This window comes from Phascolarctos cinereus, unplaced genomic scaffold, assembly GCF_003287225.1.
Source record: "Phascolarctos cinereus isolate Bilbo 61053 unplaced genomic scaffold, phaCin_HiC Scaffold_1;HRSCAF=81, whole genome shotgun sequence".
Lineage (NCBI taxonomy): Eukaryota > Metazoa > Chordata > Mammalia > Diprotodontia > Phascolarctidae > Phascolarctos > Phascolarctos cinereus.
Window position 1 is genome coordinate 184,730,798 of NW_027555514.1, and position 14,643 is coordinate 184,745,440.

The 14,643-nt window shown below is 38.5% G+C and overlaps 1 protein-coding gene across 1 annotated transcript in view; it reads right to left on the reverse strand.

Annotated features, from left to right (window-relative positions):
* The window catches only part of ANO2 (anoctamin 2), a 506,846-nt gene that overhangs the window by 114,069 nt on the left and 378,134 nt on the right, over positions 1–14,643 (reverse strand). The window contains exon 16 of the mRNA XM_078149057.1: positions 8,610–8,805. Coding sequence (XP_078005183.1) covers positions 8,610–8,805 — 196 coding nt within the window. The remainder of the gene's footprint in view (positions 1–8,609; positions 8,806–14,643) is intronic.

Below are 14,643 nucleotides of genomic sequence, written 5' to 3' on the forward strand. Positions count from 1 at the left end.
TATGGAGATTCCACTCTTTCTAAATTTCTGCTATGAATATTGGCCTGGACTCCATCAAACACATTGGTAGGATCATACAATCCGAGGCTTCCAGCTAGAAAAGATCTTAAGAGTACAACTAGTCTAGTACCTTCACTTTATAGATGAGGAAGCTGGACTGGTTCTGCTTGGCACCAGAAGGAAAAACTGAGAGCAAAAGGTAGAAGTTGCAAAGACACAGATTTAGGAGTGATGCAACGAAAATATCTCTAAAAATTAGAGCTGTCTGAAAATGGAATGAGTAGCCTCAAGAAGCAGAGGATGCCTTCATCCATTTTGAAGAGATAAGTATTAATTAAGAACCTGCTATGTGCAAGGCATTGTACCAAGTGCTTTTTACAAATATTGTTTCATTTATCCTCACAACAACCCTGGGGGGAAGGGGCTATTGTTATCCCCATTTTACAGATGAGGAAACTGAGGCAGACAAAGGTCAAGTGATTTGCCCAGCATTATACAGGTAGTAAATGTCTGAGGCTGGAGTTGAACTTGGGATTTCCCAATTCCAAGTCCAGGGCTTTTTCTACTGTGCCACATAGGTGGCTCTAGGAAATGTTAGATTACCAATAGTATGGTTTGTTTGTAGATGCAACTTATGTTCAAGTTGCCCTCATAGCCATCCCTTCTGCTTCTGAGATTCTATGAGGCAGAGTGAGTTAACTGTAGTTGCAGATAACCACTGGGATTTGCTGCTCCTCTGCTTTCTGGTTTTCATATCCACCATCTTTCCCTCATTCTACCATCCCTTAGAATAGTGATGTCAACAAGGATCTCACTGCTGGGTGACTTTGAAAGCACAAATTAACATTATCTATGTTGTATTGTATTTGCATTTATTTTGTTAAAGGAAATTTAATCTTATTTGGGGATATGACCCTCCATTTGACAACTTTGCCCTAGAACATATCTTTCACTTCTTTCAAAAGTCCTGTTTCTCAAAACAACTTCCAGTTTACCCAAATTTATTCTCCATTCTCCCAAGGAAAGCAGGATGGCCCCACATGTGTGCTTGCTCAGGATGTATGTTCTTGACCAGACTGGGCCAATAATGAATATGGCTCCTTTTCTCCCCAGTGCTCTGAGTCCAATAAAACCTGGGCCACATTCAGACAAACACTTTCACCCTTCATTCTAAAAACACATATTGTCCATATTTGGAGTAAAATTAGATCCATCCATTTACAACCAGAGCCTTGAAACATTATTCTTTAAAAAGCTATTTGATGTCCCAGAAGCCACTTATGCCTTTGGTATTAATTCTGCCCCCCACCCCCTTTTTCTCTCCTTGTTAGTATTAACATAACATATTTCCCTCTGCAATGGGTAGAAAATAAATCATAACCATGCCAGAAGATTGACATTGATTGATACTATTAGGGCAATTCTGATACCCTTGTTATCCTAGCGACTTTCAGCTGGAGAAAAACCTAAGGATTGGGCTTGGAGCTGGGAGCCTGAAACCTGAGTTCTAGTCCAAAAGTTGTTCTGGTTTTGACCTTATTTGCTGTGTTATGACCTCAATTTCCCCATACATATAGCTTTCTAGTGCAGGTTTGTGATACCTAGAATTCCCTCCATTATGATAGCTATAATTCACCTCCTACAAGAAGCCTTGTAGATGTAAGCCTCCCAGACACTGGGCATGTTTATATACTTAGTCACTTGTGCTTGTCTGTAGTGTGCATTTTAAATGTTCTTGAATTTTTTCTTGTGTTTCTGTTTTATCAATGAAATCGTGAGTTCCTTGACAGTGGGGATCATGTCTCCCACTTCTTTAATGTTTCCTCAGAGATCATGGCATTGGGGCACTCAGTGGAAGTTTAATTACTGCTGTTTAAGCAACAGTGCTGATTAACCCTTCTGTTGCCACCAGACAATGAGCCAGATGTCCAGGGTTCTCCTCCAAACTCTGCTACTTGAGTACCTGTTATGACGCTGGGGAAGGTATTTAACCTTCTCTGAGCCTCAGTTCCTTTAGCTTTTCTTGATGGAACTATTTTAACCTTTATCTTTCATAGAAGATGAAGACTATTACTATCTTTAAGAAAGAGAGTTTTAAAGGGCAGCTAGGTAGTGCAGTGGATAGAGCTCTGGCATTGGAATCAGGAGGATCTGAGTTAACATCCAGCTTCAGACAAATAATACTTACTAGCTGTGTGACCCTGGACAAGTCACTTAACCCCACTGCCTAACCAAAAGAGAGAGAGAGAGAGGAGAGAGAGAGAGAGAGAGAGAGGAGAGAAGAGAAGAGAGAGAGAGAGAGAGAGAGAGGAGAGAGAGAGAGAGAGAAAGAGAGAGAGAGAGAGAGAGAGAGAGAGAGAGAGAGAGAGAGAGAGAGAGAGAGAGAGAGAGAGAGAGAGAGAGAGAGAGAGAGTTAGAGTTAGTTGATAAAAGTTTCCAGAGCCTCTGTAGAAGAGGCCTTTGAAACAGGGGTGGAAAAAAAAGAAACAGGGGTAAAAGGTATAAAATGAGGGGACTGAGCTAGATGAGAACTCTACAATTCACAGGATGATATATTAGAGCAGAAAAGGACCTCAAATGAAGCACAGAGAGGTTAACTTGCCCAGAGACACATACATACTGTCTAAACTAAGATTTAAATCCACCTTCCTGATTCCACTGCTGTAATCATTACTCCACGCTATTGTACAACTTTAATGGCCTATGAGTCTACAAATTTGCATATAATATTAAACTTAAGTATCTGGACTAATATCATTGAGGCATTACTACATCAATTATATCTGCAGTGGATTAATTTAAGATTATTAATAACAGTTTACATTTACATGGAGTATTATGGTCACAAAGTACTTTTGCATACATTGGAATAATGATTCAGAGCAAGAAAGGACCTTTGAAGCCAACTAGTTCAACTTCTCTCACTTTACAAATGAAGAACTGAAGCCTGGAGAGGATGATGTACTTGCCCACGGTCAAAACAGGCAGGATGTATCAAAAGAAGGGTTGAACCCAAGATTTCTGACTCTAAATCTGGCATGCTTTCCCTTATCTCAGTTGATCCTTTGTCTTAATTGTCATCTTTCTTGACCTCTCTCCAGCTTCTGATACTATTGATCATGCTCTTCTCCTTGGCACTTTCTTCTCTCTAGGTTTTCCTGACACTCTGCTTGATTCGGTAGGGAGCAGTGTGATAAAACGTTTAAAATGTTGTTTGGAAATAGATGAAAAGGGTTCTTGAAGGACAGGCTGAGAATTTTGAGGGGAAATTCAGATGTTCTTGGAAAGCCCAGTTATGGAAAATTTTCCCCCCAATTTGGCCAATTCTGGTTTTTAAGGATATATTTTCTCTCTCTCTCTCTCTCTCTCTCTCTCTCTCTCTCTCTCTCTCTCTCTCTCTCTCTCTCTCTCTCTCTCTCTCTCTCTCTCTCTCTCTCTCTCTCTCTCCCTCTCTCTCTCTCCCTCTCTCTCAAAAGTACCTTTTCTTCCTTAAGAGAAGACACACATGGGTCCAGATTATCTCTAGGATTAACTCCAGAATTTGAGGGGAGAGACAGAGAAAGACTTTAGAAGCAACAGACATATAGCAGAAACTGTCTTCTCACATCTCTAATTTCCAGCTTGCATCCTTAGAGACTTCATGGAATTTCCCCTTGGGTGAGACCAGAGCTTCTCTCTTTGAAATGAGATATTTCACTCCCAGAAGGAGACCTCATTTGCCCTTTGAATTGTTTCATATATCTGTATAACTTTTATGATGTTTGTTTGCTACTTGCTTCGACAAATAGGTTTTCTCTCTATTCACTATTTGTGATAGTCTTTTTTGTAACTAGCATTTAGTAGGAAGGAATCAAACTGAAGAATGAATGCTAAGGGCTGTCTTCCTCCATTTCAAGAGATAGCAACAGAGAAAGCAATGGCTTTTCTTAACCAATCATTTCCCTAGACCATCAATACTGGAGGGACGGATAGATATAAATTCTTAGTACACCTCTCAGAGGTTCAAGAATAGAGTAGCCAACTTGAAGCTCTCTTCAAGGCAAGAACAGAAGGTGACCTTGGGGAGCAGTGGGCATGAATACATAGATGTCTATCAATGCCTTCCTATGAGTTATATGCTCATGTACTTAGACAAAACATGTGGGCATACACATTTTACATTAGCATGCACACACCTTATACTTAGTATAGGTTAACCTCTCTAAATTAATCTCTCTAAACCTCAGGTTCCTCATATATAAAATGGTGATAATAATACCACTTCTACCTACCTCACACAGTTTTTGATTGATTCAAAAAAGGTAATTTATGCAAAGTGTTTGCAAGACTTAAAGTCAGCTATTAAAATAAAAATATTCTTTCCCAGCATTCAAGCTCCAACTTAAAAGCAAGATTTAGATCCAGAGGATACGCAAGTCACTTAAGTTCTATAGGTCATAGTTCTCTCATCTATAAAATGAGAGGGTAGGGTGGGATAATCTCTATGATTATGTATAGTATCTTTCTCCTCTGAACACTTAGAACATTCCTCTTATATGCTTATCATATTCTAATTTGTATTATATATTTTTGCACATGTCATATTTCTCCCTTTTGGATTATAAATCATTGGCAACAAGTAATATGCAGCCAGAATAATAATAATAATAATAATAGCTAACATTTATATAGTGTTCACTATATGCTAGGCACTGTGCAAAGTGTTTTGCAAATACTATCTCATTTTAACCTAGAGCAGTGTTTTGCACACAATAAATACTTAATAATGGATGTTGAATGGAATTGTAGAAAGAATGAAACTGGTCTTAATTTCTTCCATACAGAAGCAGGGTGGTGAACCAGGTGACCATGAGAATTCCTGTAACCCCATATTTCCATGGTAGAGTGTGACCTCCTTGAGAAAAGAAACTGTCTAGGTTTTTCTACTTGGCACACAGCAAGCATTTAATAAATGCTTTTTCATTCATTCATTCAATAAATGTCAAAAAGTTTTTCTTCAGTGCTTAATTATGTATGACATTGTGTTAAGGAATGATATAAAGTGAACTAGTTTGCAGTTCAACTCTTTGTAAACTTGCACATTTGGGCAGATAGCATGGACCCATAATGGACTGGGCAAAGCCAAGACATACAAGAGAAAATTTATATCCCTAAAGCTTTCAAGGGTATGTATAGTTCAGGAATACATTTTGAGTATAAACAATGTAATGGAAAGCGCACTGGGTTTGTAGAATGTAAAGCCTCTAAGAGCAAGAAACTTAGTATTTAGCATGTTGCCTGGCATATAGTAGGTGTTTAATCAATGTTCATTAAATTGCCTGAACTACTACTTGTGGAACTTTGGGTAAGTCACTTAACCTCTTTAGGACTTTTGTTCCTGCAGCTATAAAAGTATGGGGTTAAATTACAATTGCCCATGATCACACACATCCAATAGTTGAACCCTGAAATCCTCTGATTTCAGGTCCAATGTTTTTTTCTGCCTTAACAACCGAACTAAATATTCCTTTGATCAAATGGAAAACGTGTTCCTTAATATGCCTTGGTGGAGCAGAGGATACAAGCAACATGCTGTATGCCAAGGATTTGAAACCCTTACTCTAATGTGTCCAAGGAAGTAGGAGGCCACAGAATGGTGGTCTAGAAACAGTAGTTCCTTTCTCAAATGGCACTTGAGGGCATCATGGCCCTTGCCATTGGCTCATTCGCTAAAAATTTGGGGAGGTTAATGAGTCTCTAGAATACTAGAATGTGTGGATTCTGTGAATTGTATTCTGTTGGAATGTGTGATAGAGAAGAACTTGTTGTAAATTCCTGAGTCAAACACATGAGTATCTCCACTAACAAAACACCAAGACTTGAAGTGGGATTAGATGAAATGGAACTGTGTTATACTTTACATGCTATAATAGAATGATTTGGCAGTCAGGAGACCTGAGTTTTACTCATAGTGCTGCCAATAAGTAGCTATGTAAGACTTAAGTAAGTCATTTCACATGGGATCATAGGTCTAGAGTTGGAAGAGATCCCAAGGGCCATCTAATTCAACATTCCCATTTTACAGATGAGGAAACTGAGGTTCACTGAGGCTAAGTGACTTGGCCCCAGGTCACACAAGTAGTGAGTTTCAGAGGTGAGACTTGAACCCAGGACTTTTAACTCTAGCATCACTGCTCTGTCCATTGGACCTCTTTTTACTGCCACCTCTTTGGGTTCAGACTCCTCAACTATGAGAAATGGAAGTGTTGAACTGAATGATCTTGACTGCATCTGTAGGTTCTAATATTCTATGCTTTTAAGCCACTTAATCACCTGTAAAATGAAGCATACAGTACTGTAATGAGGACCAACCCACAGGCCCCTTTGTGGACACACCAGTGGTTTCTTAAGCCTCCTCCTGCTCCAGTCCATCCTTCAAGATATCTTCCTAAAGTCCAGGTTTGACTCTGTCACCCCTCCTAGTCAGTAAACTCGAGTGGCTCCCTATTACCTTCAGGATCAAGTACAAAATCTTCTGTTTGGTGCTCACAGTCCTTTATAACCTGCCTTATGTTCCCACTTCTTAATACTAGTCTTCTTATACCTTATACCCTCACACACATTGGTTGTGATTGAGTTACAGTGGCCTCCTAGCTGTTCCTCGCACACAATACTCCATCTTCTGATTGTGGGCATTTTTACTGGCCGATATCAACCCTAGAATTCTGTCTCTTCCTCTCTGCTTCTTGATTCCCTTCAAGTCTCAATTAAAATTCCACCTTCCTGATTCCTCCTAATTCTAGTACCTTTCCTCAGCTGATTATTTCCAATTCATCCTGCGTATAGCTTGTTTATACATAGCTGTGGGCATATCGTCTCTCCTATTAGACTGTGCTCCTTGAAAATGGGGACTGTTGGAGGAAGTTAGGTGGCGCAGAAGATAGAGCACTGGCCCTGGAGTCGGGAGGACTTGAGTTCAAATCCATCCTCAGACATATAACACTTACTAGCTGTGTGATTCTGGGCAAGTCACTTTACCCCAATTGCCTCATCCTCCCCCCCAAAAAAAAGAAAAGAAAAGAAAAGGAGGACTGTCTTTTACCTTTCTTTATATCCTCAGTTCATAGCATAGTGCTTGGCACATTGCAGTTACTTAACAGATATTTATTGACTAAGTGAAATCATGAATGTAAAGAATTACAAAAATAGAAGCTATTTCTACCACTATTATTTTTTTATCATACTTTTTTTAATACATAGTGAAAAGACATACTGGGCCTGATATTTATCCCCATTTCCTGTTTTCTCTAATTAATTCTATTAAAACATTTGGATAAATGAACAATTATTCCAAAATTTCATTTTTTCTCAAACTACCAGCTGCTTTCTTTCTTCTAAGGCAATCACTCTAAGTAAAAATTGATCAGAAAGAAAAAAAAATCTATTCCTATGTAGATAACAGACCACTAGATTATATGGAAATCCAATGATTACATACTCTCATTAAGAACACAGAGGTATTTAGGATCATAAATCAGATGTAAGGAGGGTGTTCTGGTAAATGTTTAATAACTAGCTCTCTACAAAAATATGATCACAAACTTTGAAGTTTGATCTACATCATTAACATTATCTCCATCACTTTCTTAAGTCCAGATAATCAAGAAAATTTATAAATATGAGCTGACTCTAGCACACCTTTGGGTCTAATGTATTTTAGAGATCATCTAGTTCAACCCCCCTCATTTTACAGATAGGGAAACTGAGACCCAAGGAGGTTGACTTGCCCAGGGTCACCCAGTCTACCACTATTATTGCAGCAGGATGTTAAATGATTGTGCTTTACTTCCAATTAGCAGTGACCTAAAAGATCCAAGACTATCCTATTTCCTTATATCTTTGTCTAAAATGTAAGGACAGATATTCAGTACAGTGGCAAGACTGCTAGACTGGGAATTAGTAAACTGACTTTGAAAACTGGTGTGGGGGCAAACACTGGATTTGGAGTCAGAGTAACTGCACCTAAATACTGGATTTGTTAAGTAGTTGTGTGATAATGGCCAAGTCACCTTCTCTAGGCACCATTTTTGTCATCTCATGATGGATGTTGAATGGGGTTGTAGAATGAATGAGACTGGTCTTAATCTCTTCCATACAGAAGCCAGGTGGTGAACCAGATGACCATGAGAATTATTCTAACCCCATATTTTTATGGTAGAGTTTGAGGTTCTTGAGAAAAGAAACTGTCTGGGTTTTTCTATTTATACCCACAGGACTTAGTACTTGCTACATGGTAAGCACTTAATAAGTGCTTTTTCATTCATTCCAGTGGCTTTCTTGATGAGCTCAAAGTTTCCTTTTAGTACTAACATTAGTTCTTTTGGGTTATTTGATAGATAGCAGTAGTTCCCAACAGGTGGAAACTTCAGAATCTTCACTGGCACTAGCTATGAGCCCTCAAAGTGGGCCAGAATAAGGTGGGATTACATCATATAGTAATAGTAAAATGTGTAATAGTAAAAATAGTAAATGATAACAGTGTAACAGTAAATGTAATATAGTAAATATACATATATGTGTAATAGTAAAAAAAATTCAGTTTTTAATCACTGAGCCTAGTGACATAATACCGATTTTCGTGAGCCATTTGGCTACAGCACCGTAGATCTCATCCAGGATGAGGATGACCACCAGGTTGATCATGACTGCCGTTGCTGTCACTGTCGCCCGGACGTTGGGGCGGGTGGATTTGTTGAGAGACAGGGCAGCTGCAACTGTAATTCGGTATACAATCACCCCAAAGACAATGGAGAATGTCAGTGCGATCTGTTGAGGGGAAAAACAGGGAAAGGAATCATTCAAACCCTAGCTCTCTTTGCTAGCTTATTGTAAAAATGGGATTTCATATGGAAAATGAGGAGGTTGAAGTGGATAATATCTTAAGTCACTTCTCGTTTTAACATTTTGAGGGTCTATGAGTAGGTTCCTAGGCAAGGATAGAGTGGAGTGTGCACTAATGGATGGAACAACCATACTGATAAGATGAAAGGTCACTGAAGCATGAAAAGTGAAAAAACAAGACAGTGTGTAATCAATATGTAATTAATTATCACATTGTCTTTCAGTCAAGGTATGAGTTCCTGTATGAGTTCAGAATTGAGAGAAATCAATAGGAGCTGACATGATCATGCACATCTTAATGGAGGAGTTAAGATTTTAATTGGGTTTTCAAAAATTTGCAGGATTTATAGAAGAGGTAAATAGAGGCATTTTAGGCATTGGAATAAAAATTGTGAATAAAGGTAAGAAAAGCAGATTATATTCATGGGGGAGGAAGAATGGAGGTGAGTCTTAATTGAAATGGAATGTGTTGGAAGGTAGAAGGACATGTTTGAGTAAATAGGGTGAGTCCATATCATTAGAATTGAAACTTATATGGTAGGAAATGGGGAGCCATGGAAGGGTTTTGAGCTGTGAAGTAAAATATGAGCTGGAAATTTGAAGGGACAGAGTTAGTCCAGGAGGAAAAAAAGAGGAATCAGAATTTGTTTCTTCAAGATTCAATTTAAAGAAAAGAGCACTTTGAGATTTCTCCTCCAACCAACTATTTGAAATGAAGAGCTCAGATTTCTCCATTTGGTGCAGAAATCTCTTGCCCAGATGCTGACTTAAAGCCGCTGTTTTCAGAAGGGAAATTTTACCAGCCACTTGACCTCTGGGTGCCCTGTACTTCCTTTCTCTGCAAATTAGGCGTAATAAGGGGCTCTCCCTGCCTGCTAGCCCTCCTCCCAAAGCCCACTCCCTCCCATACCAAGGAAAGGTCATTACTATGTGTTAAACACAGGAAAATTAGGAAAAGAAAGATGCCCCTGGACAGGACTTAGTCTGAATCAGGATACAATTTCTTAGCAAACAAAAAATTATGCTGTGTCTGATTTGCCCCGAACTAGATTATATTTTTGATTTGCCTCAGTCAAGTAAAGTTTTCTTTCTTGTCATCCAGAAAAGGAACCTGTTCTAAGTCATACCTCTTTCCTTCAAGGGGATGATGGTGAAAAGCTAAATGGGAGACATTGGGCAAGGGAAGAGGGGAAGAGGCAGCTGTCACTATCATTCTATTATTGTGGACCACACAGGGGACAAGAAGGAAAGAGATATGGTCCCTGGTGTGGAAGGCCATAGGGGAAGAAGGGGACACTTTACTGGGTGGTTAGAAATCATTCTGTCTATAACCAGGAAGGACCACAAAGGAATAGATGGGAAAAACATGGTTTGGGGAAGCCATTCTATGTTGAACTACTGGGGGTGGGGGAGAAAGTAAAGAGGGTAAACAGCCTTGAGGGTTAAGAAATAACTGCTATGTAAGTAGAAAAACCAGGATATGACATCACCATTCTCCAACAATGTAGGCATTTTCATTTCTAATTCCTTTGGGGTTGTCACTGCCAGACAGTGAAGGCCTGGAAAATGTGGTATGAGATTGTTTTCCCCCAAAATCACTTTTGCAGTGATGGCTCGTAGTGGTGCCTATGAAGCAGGGGGAGACCTGAGGCTGATGATAGAGGAGGGTGATATGGTTCTGGGTCAGAAGACAATGGCAGAAATATATCTTTGGCCATGGGGATCTGGAGAGCATGAACAGGAGCAGGGTGTTTGCTTTTGCCTTTGCCTTTAGCTTTTCTATTCTCTGAAAGTACACAGAAAGGACTAGGCTCCACTCAGGAAGTCAAGACATCACATTTCATCACATTAACTCTTTGTTCCCTGGATACACTACCTACTCCCTCCCTCCCACAAAAAAAAAAAAGCCCAACTCATTTGCTTTCAGATCTTCTAAAGCTCTCATTTCCAATATTTCTCATTTGGCATTTAATATATGTTGCTTTGGAACCACAGAACCCTAATGCTGTAGAGGCATCAAAGAATGCTCCCCTGACTTAGAAGACCTTCATCTCAGTTCTGGCTGTGTCATTTACTAGACGTATGAAGTCTTGTCAGTCACATGTTCTATTGAGACCTAGTTTCTCCAAAATAAAATTAGTGTAATGAAACTATACTATCTTATCTATGTCACAGTGATTTGGGGCAAGATCAAATAAAAACACACATATAAAATATAGAATTGATATAGAATATATAAAATATGAAAGGCTGTTAAGTGCTGAGGATAAAGCACTGGGCTTGGAGTCAGGAAGACTCATTTTTCTGAGTTCAAATCTGGCCTCAGATACTTACTACCTCTCTGTGACCCTGGGGAAGCCACTTAACCCTGTTTGCCTCAGTTTCCTCATCTGTAAAAATGAGCTGGAGAAGGAAGTGGCAAGCTACTTTTAGTGTCTGCCAAGAAAACCCCCAATGGGGTCACAGAGTTGGACACAAATGAAACAACTGAACAACAACATATAGACTATAAAGTGCTTTGTATTCATTAAGTGCTATATAAAATCAACTACTATTTTTAAGGGATGTTAATCCAACCCAATTTCCTTTCATCTTCTACACCATTTTCAGATGGAAAAAATTTGTTTGAGTTCCCCCAGCTTCTTAGTGACAAACTGGGATTGAACCCAACTCTTTTGACCTCTACTCCTATGCTTTTTCTAATACTCCATGATATGTTTGCTATTCATGATCACTTTTTGTACACATTCTGTCTTTCAGAATAGACTAGGAGCACATTGCAGGCCAGGATTATGACTTATATATCTTTGTATTGCCCAGTGTATCTAGTATGGTGCATTGAAAAGGCAAACAATGTATGTTTACTGATGATAATCTCTCTTCTATCATGTAGTGACATTCATCAACAATCACTAATAAAAATGTGGTGAGGGTGGCAGCTAGGTGGCATAGTGGATAGAGCACCAGCCCTGGATTCAGGAGGACCTGAGTTCAAATCCAGCCTCAGACACATAATTCTTACTAGTTGTGTGACCCTGGGCAAGTTACTTAACCCCATTGCCTAGCCGAAAAAACAATGTGGTGAGAAAGAACACAAGTTCAAGATAGGAAGGTATGTCTGGAAACTAGTTTGCCTGATAAATATATAGAGGGCTCTTAAGAATCATAAGTTGGATAATCATGAATAGCATGATACAGTGACCAAGAAAGCTAATATCACCTTAGGCTGCATAAAGACAGACATAGTATTCAGGACTAAGAAGTTGACACTCCCATTGTATTCTACTCTGTTCGGATCACATTTGAAATATTGTGTTAAGTGCTGGGTCCCACATTTTGCAAAGGCTATTGACAAGCTGATGAGAATACAGAGAGTAGTCACCAAAATGGCAGACCACAATATCCTATGATATGCAGATTGGTTGAAGGAATATTTAACCTTGAGAAGAGAAGACTTAGGAAAGACATGATGACTGCCTTGTACTTGAGGGATTATCACATGGAACATGAATTACACTTAGTATGAGAAGGTAGAACTAGAAACTACAGCTGTTCACAAAAAAGATTTAGAATGAACCCAAAGAAAAAATTTCTAAGTATTAAAGTCATGTGTCAGTGAATTGGGCTACTTGAGAAGTAATTGATTTCCTCCTCCCTAGTGTCAATCAAGCAAAGGATGGATGTCTCCTTGTCTGGCATATCATGGAAGGGGTTTGTGTTCAGATATAGTTTGTATTTCCTAACATCTGAGGACCCTTTTGGCTGAGATTCTATGTGATTTTATGCAGAATGGAGGTACTAATATTTGTATCACCTAATTTAGAGAATTGTGAGAAAACTGCTTTGTAGGTTCGTGTATTTTATAAATGTGAATTTTTATCAGCATTGCCAGAATTTGATATCATGATCTTATTCCTATGACACACAAATGATGAATCAATAGAAATGCATATTTAAAATATTTCTTTATATTAATAAATGTGTATATTTAAAATGCATATCAAAATGCATATTTATACTTCAAGATCTGCAAAGTGCTTTTCCCACCATACACTTGTGGAAGCATTATTGTTCCCTTTTTCCATTTGAGGAACCTGAGGAGGCATGAGATTTGCCCATTCTTATATAGCTGGTGTCTGAGGCAGCACTTGAACCAATTCATTAATTCAACAAGCATTTCTTAATTGCCTACTATGCAATACTATGCATTGTTGATACAATAACAAACAAAAAACTAGGTCCTTAATTCAGGAAGCTTACATCCTATCAGGAGGAAACAATTTGGACACAGACAAGTTTGCACAAAGTATTATACTTGCAACTGAGAGTATCAGGAAAGGTTCAATGAAGGAGATGGTACTTGAGTTAAACCTTGTTGTGAGTTTTAATAGGTTGAAGTGAGGCAGTAGTGCTTTCCTGACAAGGGATAGAGTATTTGCAAAGGCATCCAGGTAGGAGATGGAACACCACATACAGGAAATAGGAATAGCATTGTTTTGCTGGAACATAAAATGAAAGACAATAAGTCTAGAAAGGTAAGATGAGGTCAATTTGTTAATGGTTGTAAATGTCGAACATAGGATATGTAGCTAAGGACTTCCAGTTAAGATGGTGGCAAGGAAGGTTATGAAGGAGTTTAGCTCTCTCCCATATGCTCCAACAATGAGCTAAAAATGGGACAGATAAAATAATGATTAAGAAATCCAAAGATTAACCAAAGTAAGCTTTTCATCCAGCCTAGGACTACACCAAAATATAGCCAGAAGCCATGAGCACTGCAAGAGGCACCCAGCCAGAGTGCCAGCTGTAGCTCAGGGGAACAAGCAGAGCCTCAGAGGGGAAAAAAGTGACTTAGTCACAAGGATTAAAAGATTACTGGGTAAAAATAAAGAAATAGACTTAAAATATATAATTCTAAATTAAGTAGCTCTGGAAGAAAGAATTAGGAGAATATATATCTCAGAACAGAAAGTAGACAAGCTTACCCAAGAAATAGACTTCCTGAAAATTAGGATAGCACAAATAGAACTTAATTGCACCATGAGACAAGAAATATTAGAACAAAATCAAAAGAATGGAAAAAGTGGAAGAAAATGTAAGATATCTGCTATCAAGAACAATTGACCTGGAAAATCAGTTAAGAAAAGATAGCTTAAGAATCACCAAACTCCCTGAAAACCATTACTGGAGAAAAAAGTTGAGATACTTTATTTAAGTGTTTTCATAAATGAAAACTGCCTAGATTTACTAGAACCAGAGGATAAAGTAAAAATAGAAAGAATCCACCAGGAAATTTCTGAAAGAAATCTCAAAATGAAAACTCTCAAGAGTATTAGGGTCCAAATGCAAAGGGTTCAGATCAAAGAAAATAATACAAAAGCAGCCAGAAAGAAAGAATTCAAAATCAAGGAACCATAGTCAGGTTCACAGGAGACTTAGTGACAAGTACTATAAAGGGGAGAGAAAGCCCAGGAATACCGCTATTCCAAAAGGCAAAAGATAGGGGCTTATAACCAAGAATAACAACACAAAATGAGCATACTGCTTCGGTGGGAGGGGGGGTAGAAATGGATCTTTAATGGAATAGAAGACTTCCAATCATTCCTATTAAAAAAAATAGAGTTGAATAGGAACATTAGAAGCCTTTTCAATAAGGTCAGGGATATTTATTATTAACAATATTATTTGATATAACTCTAAAGATGCTAGCCATACCAATAAAACAAGAAAAATATATTAAACGAATAAGCAGGAGGAAATAAA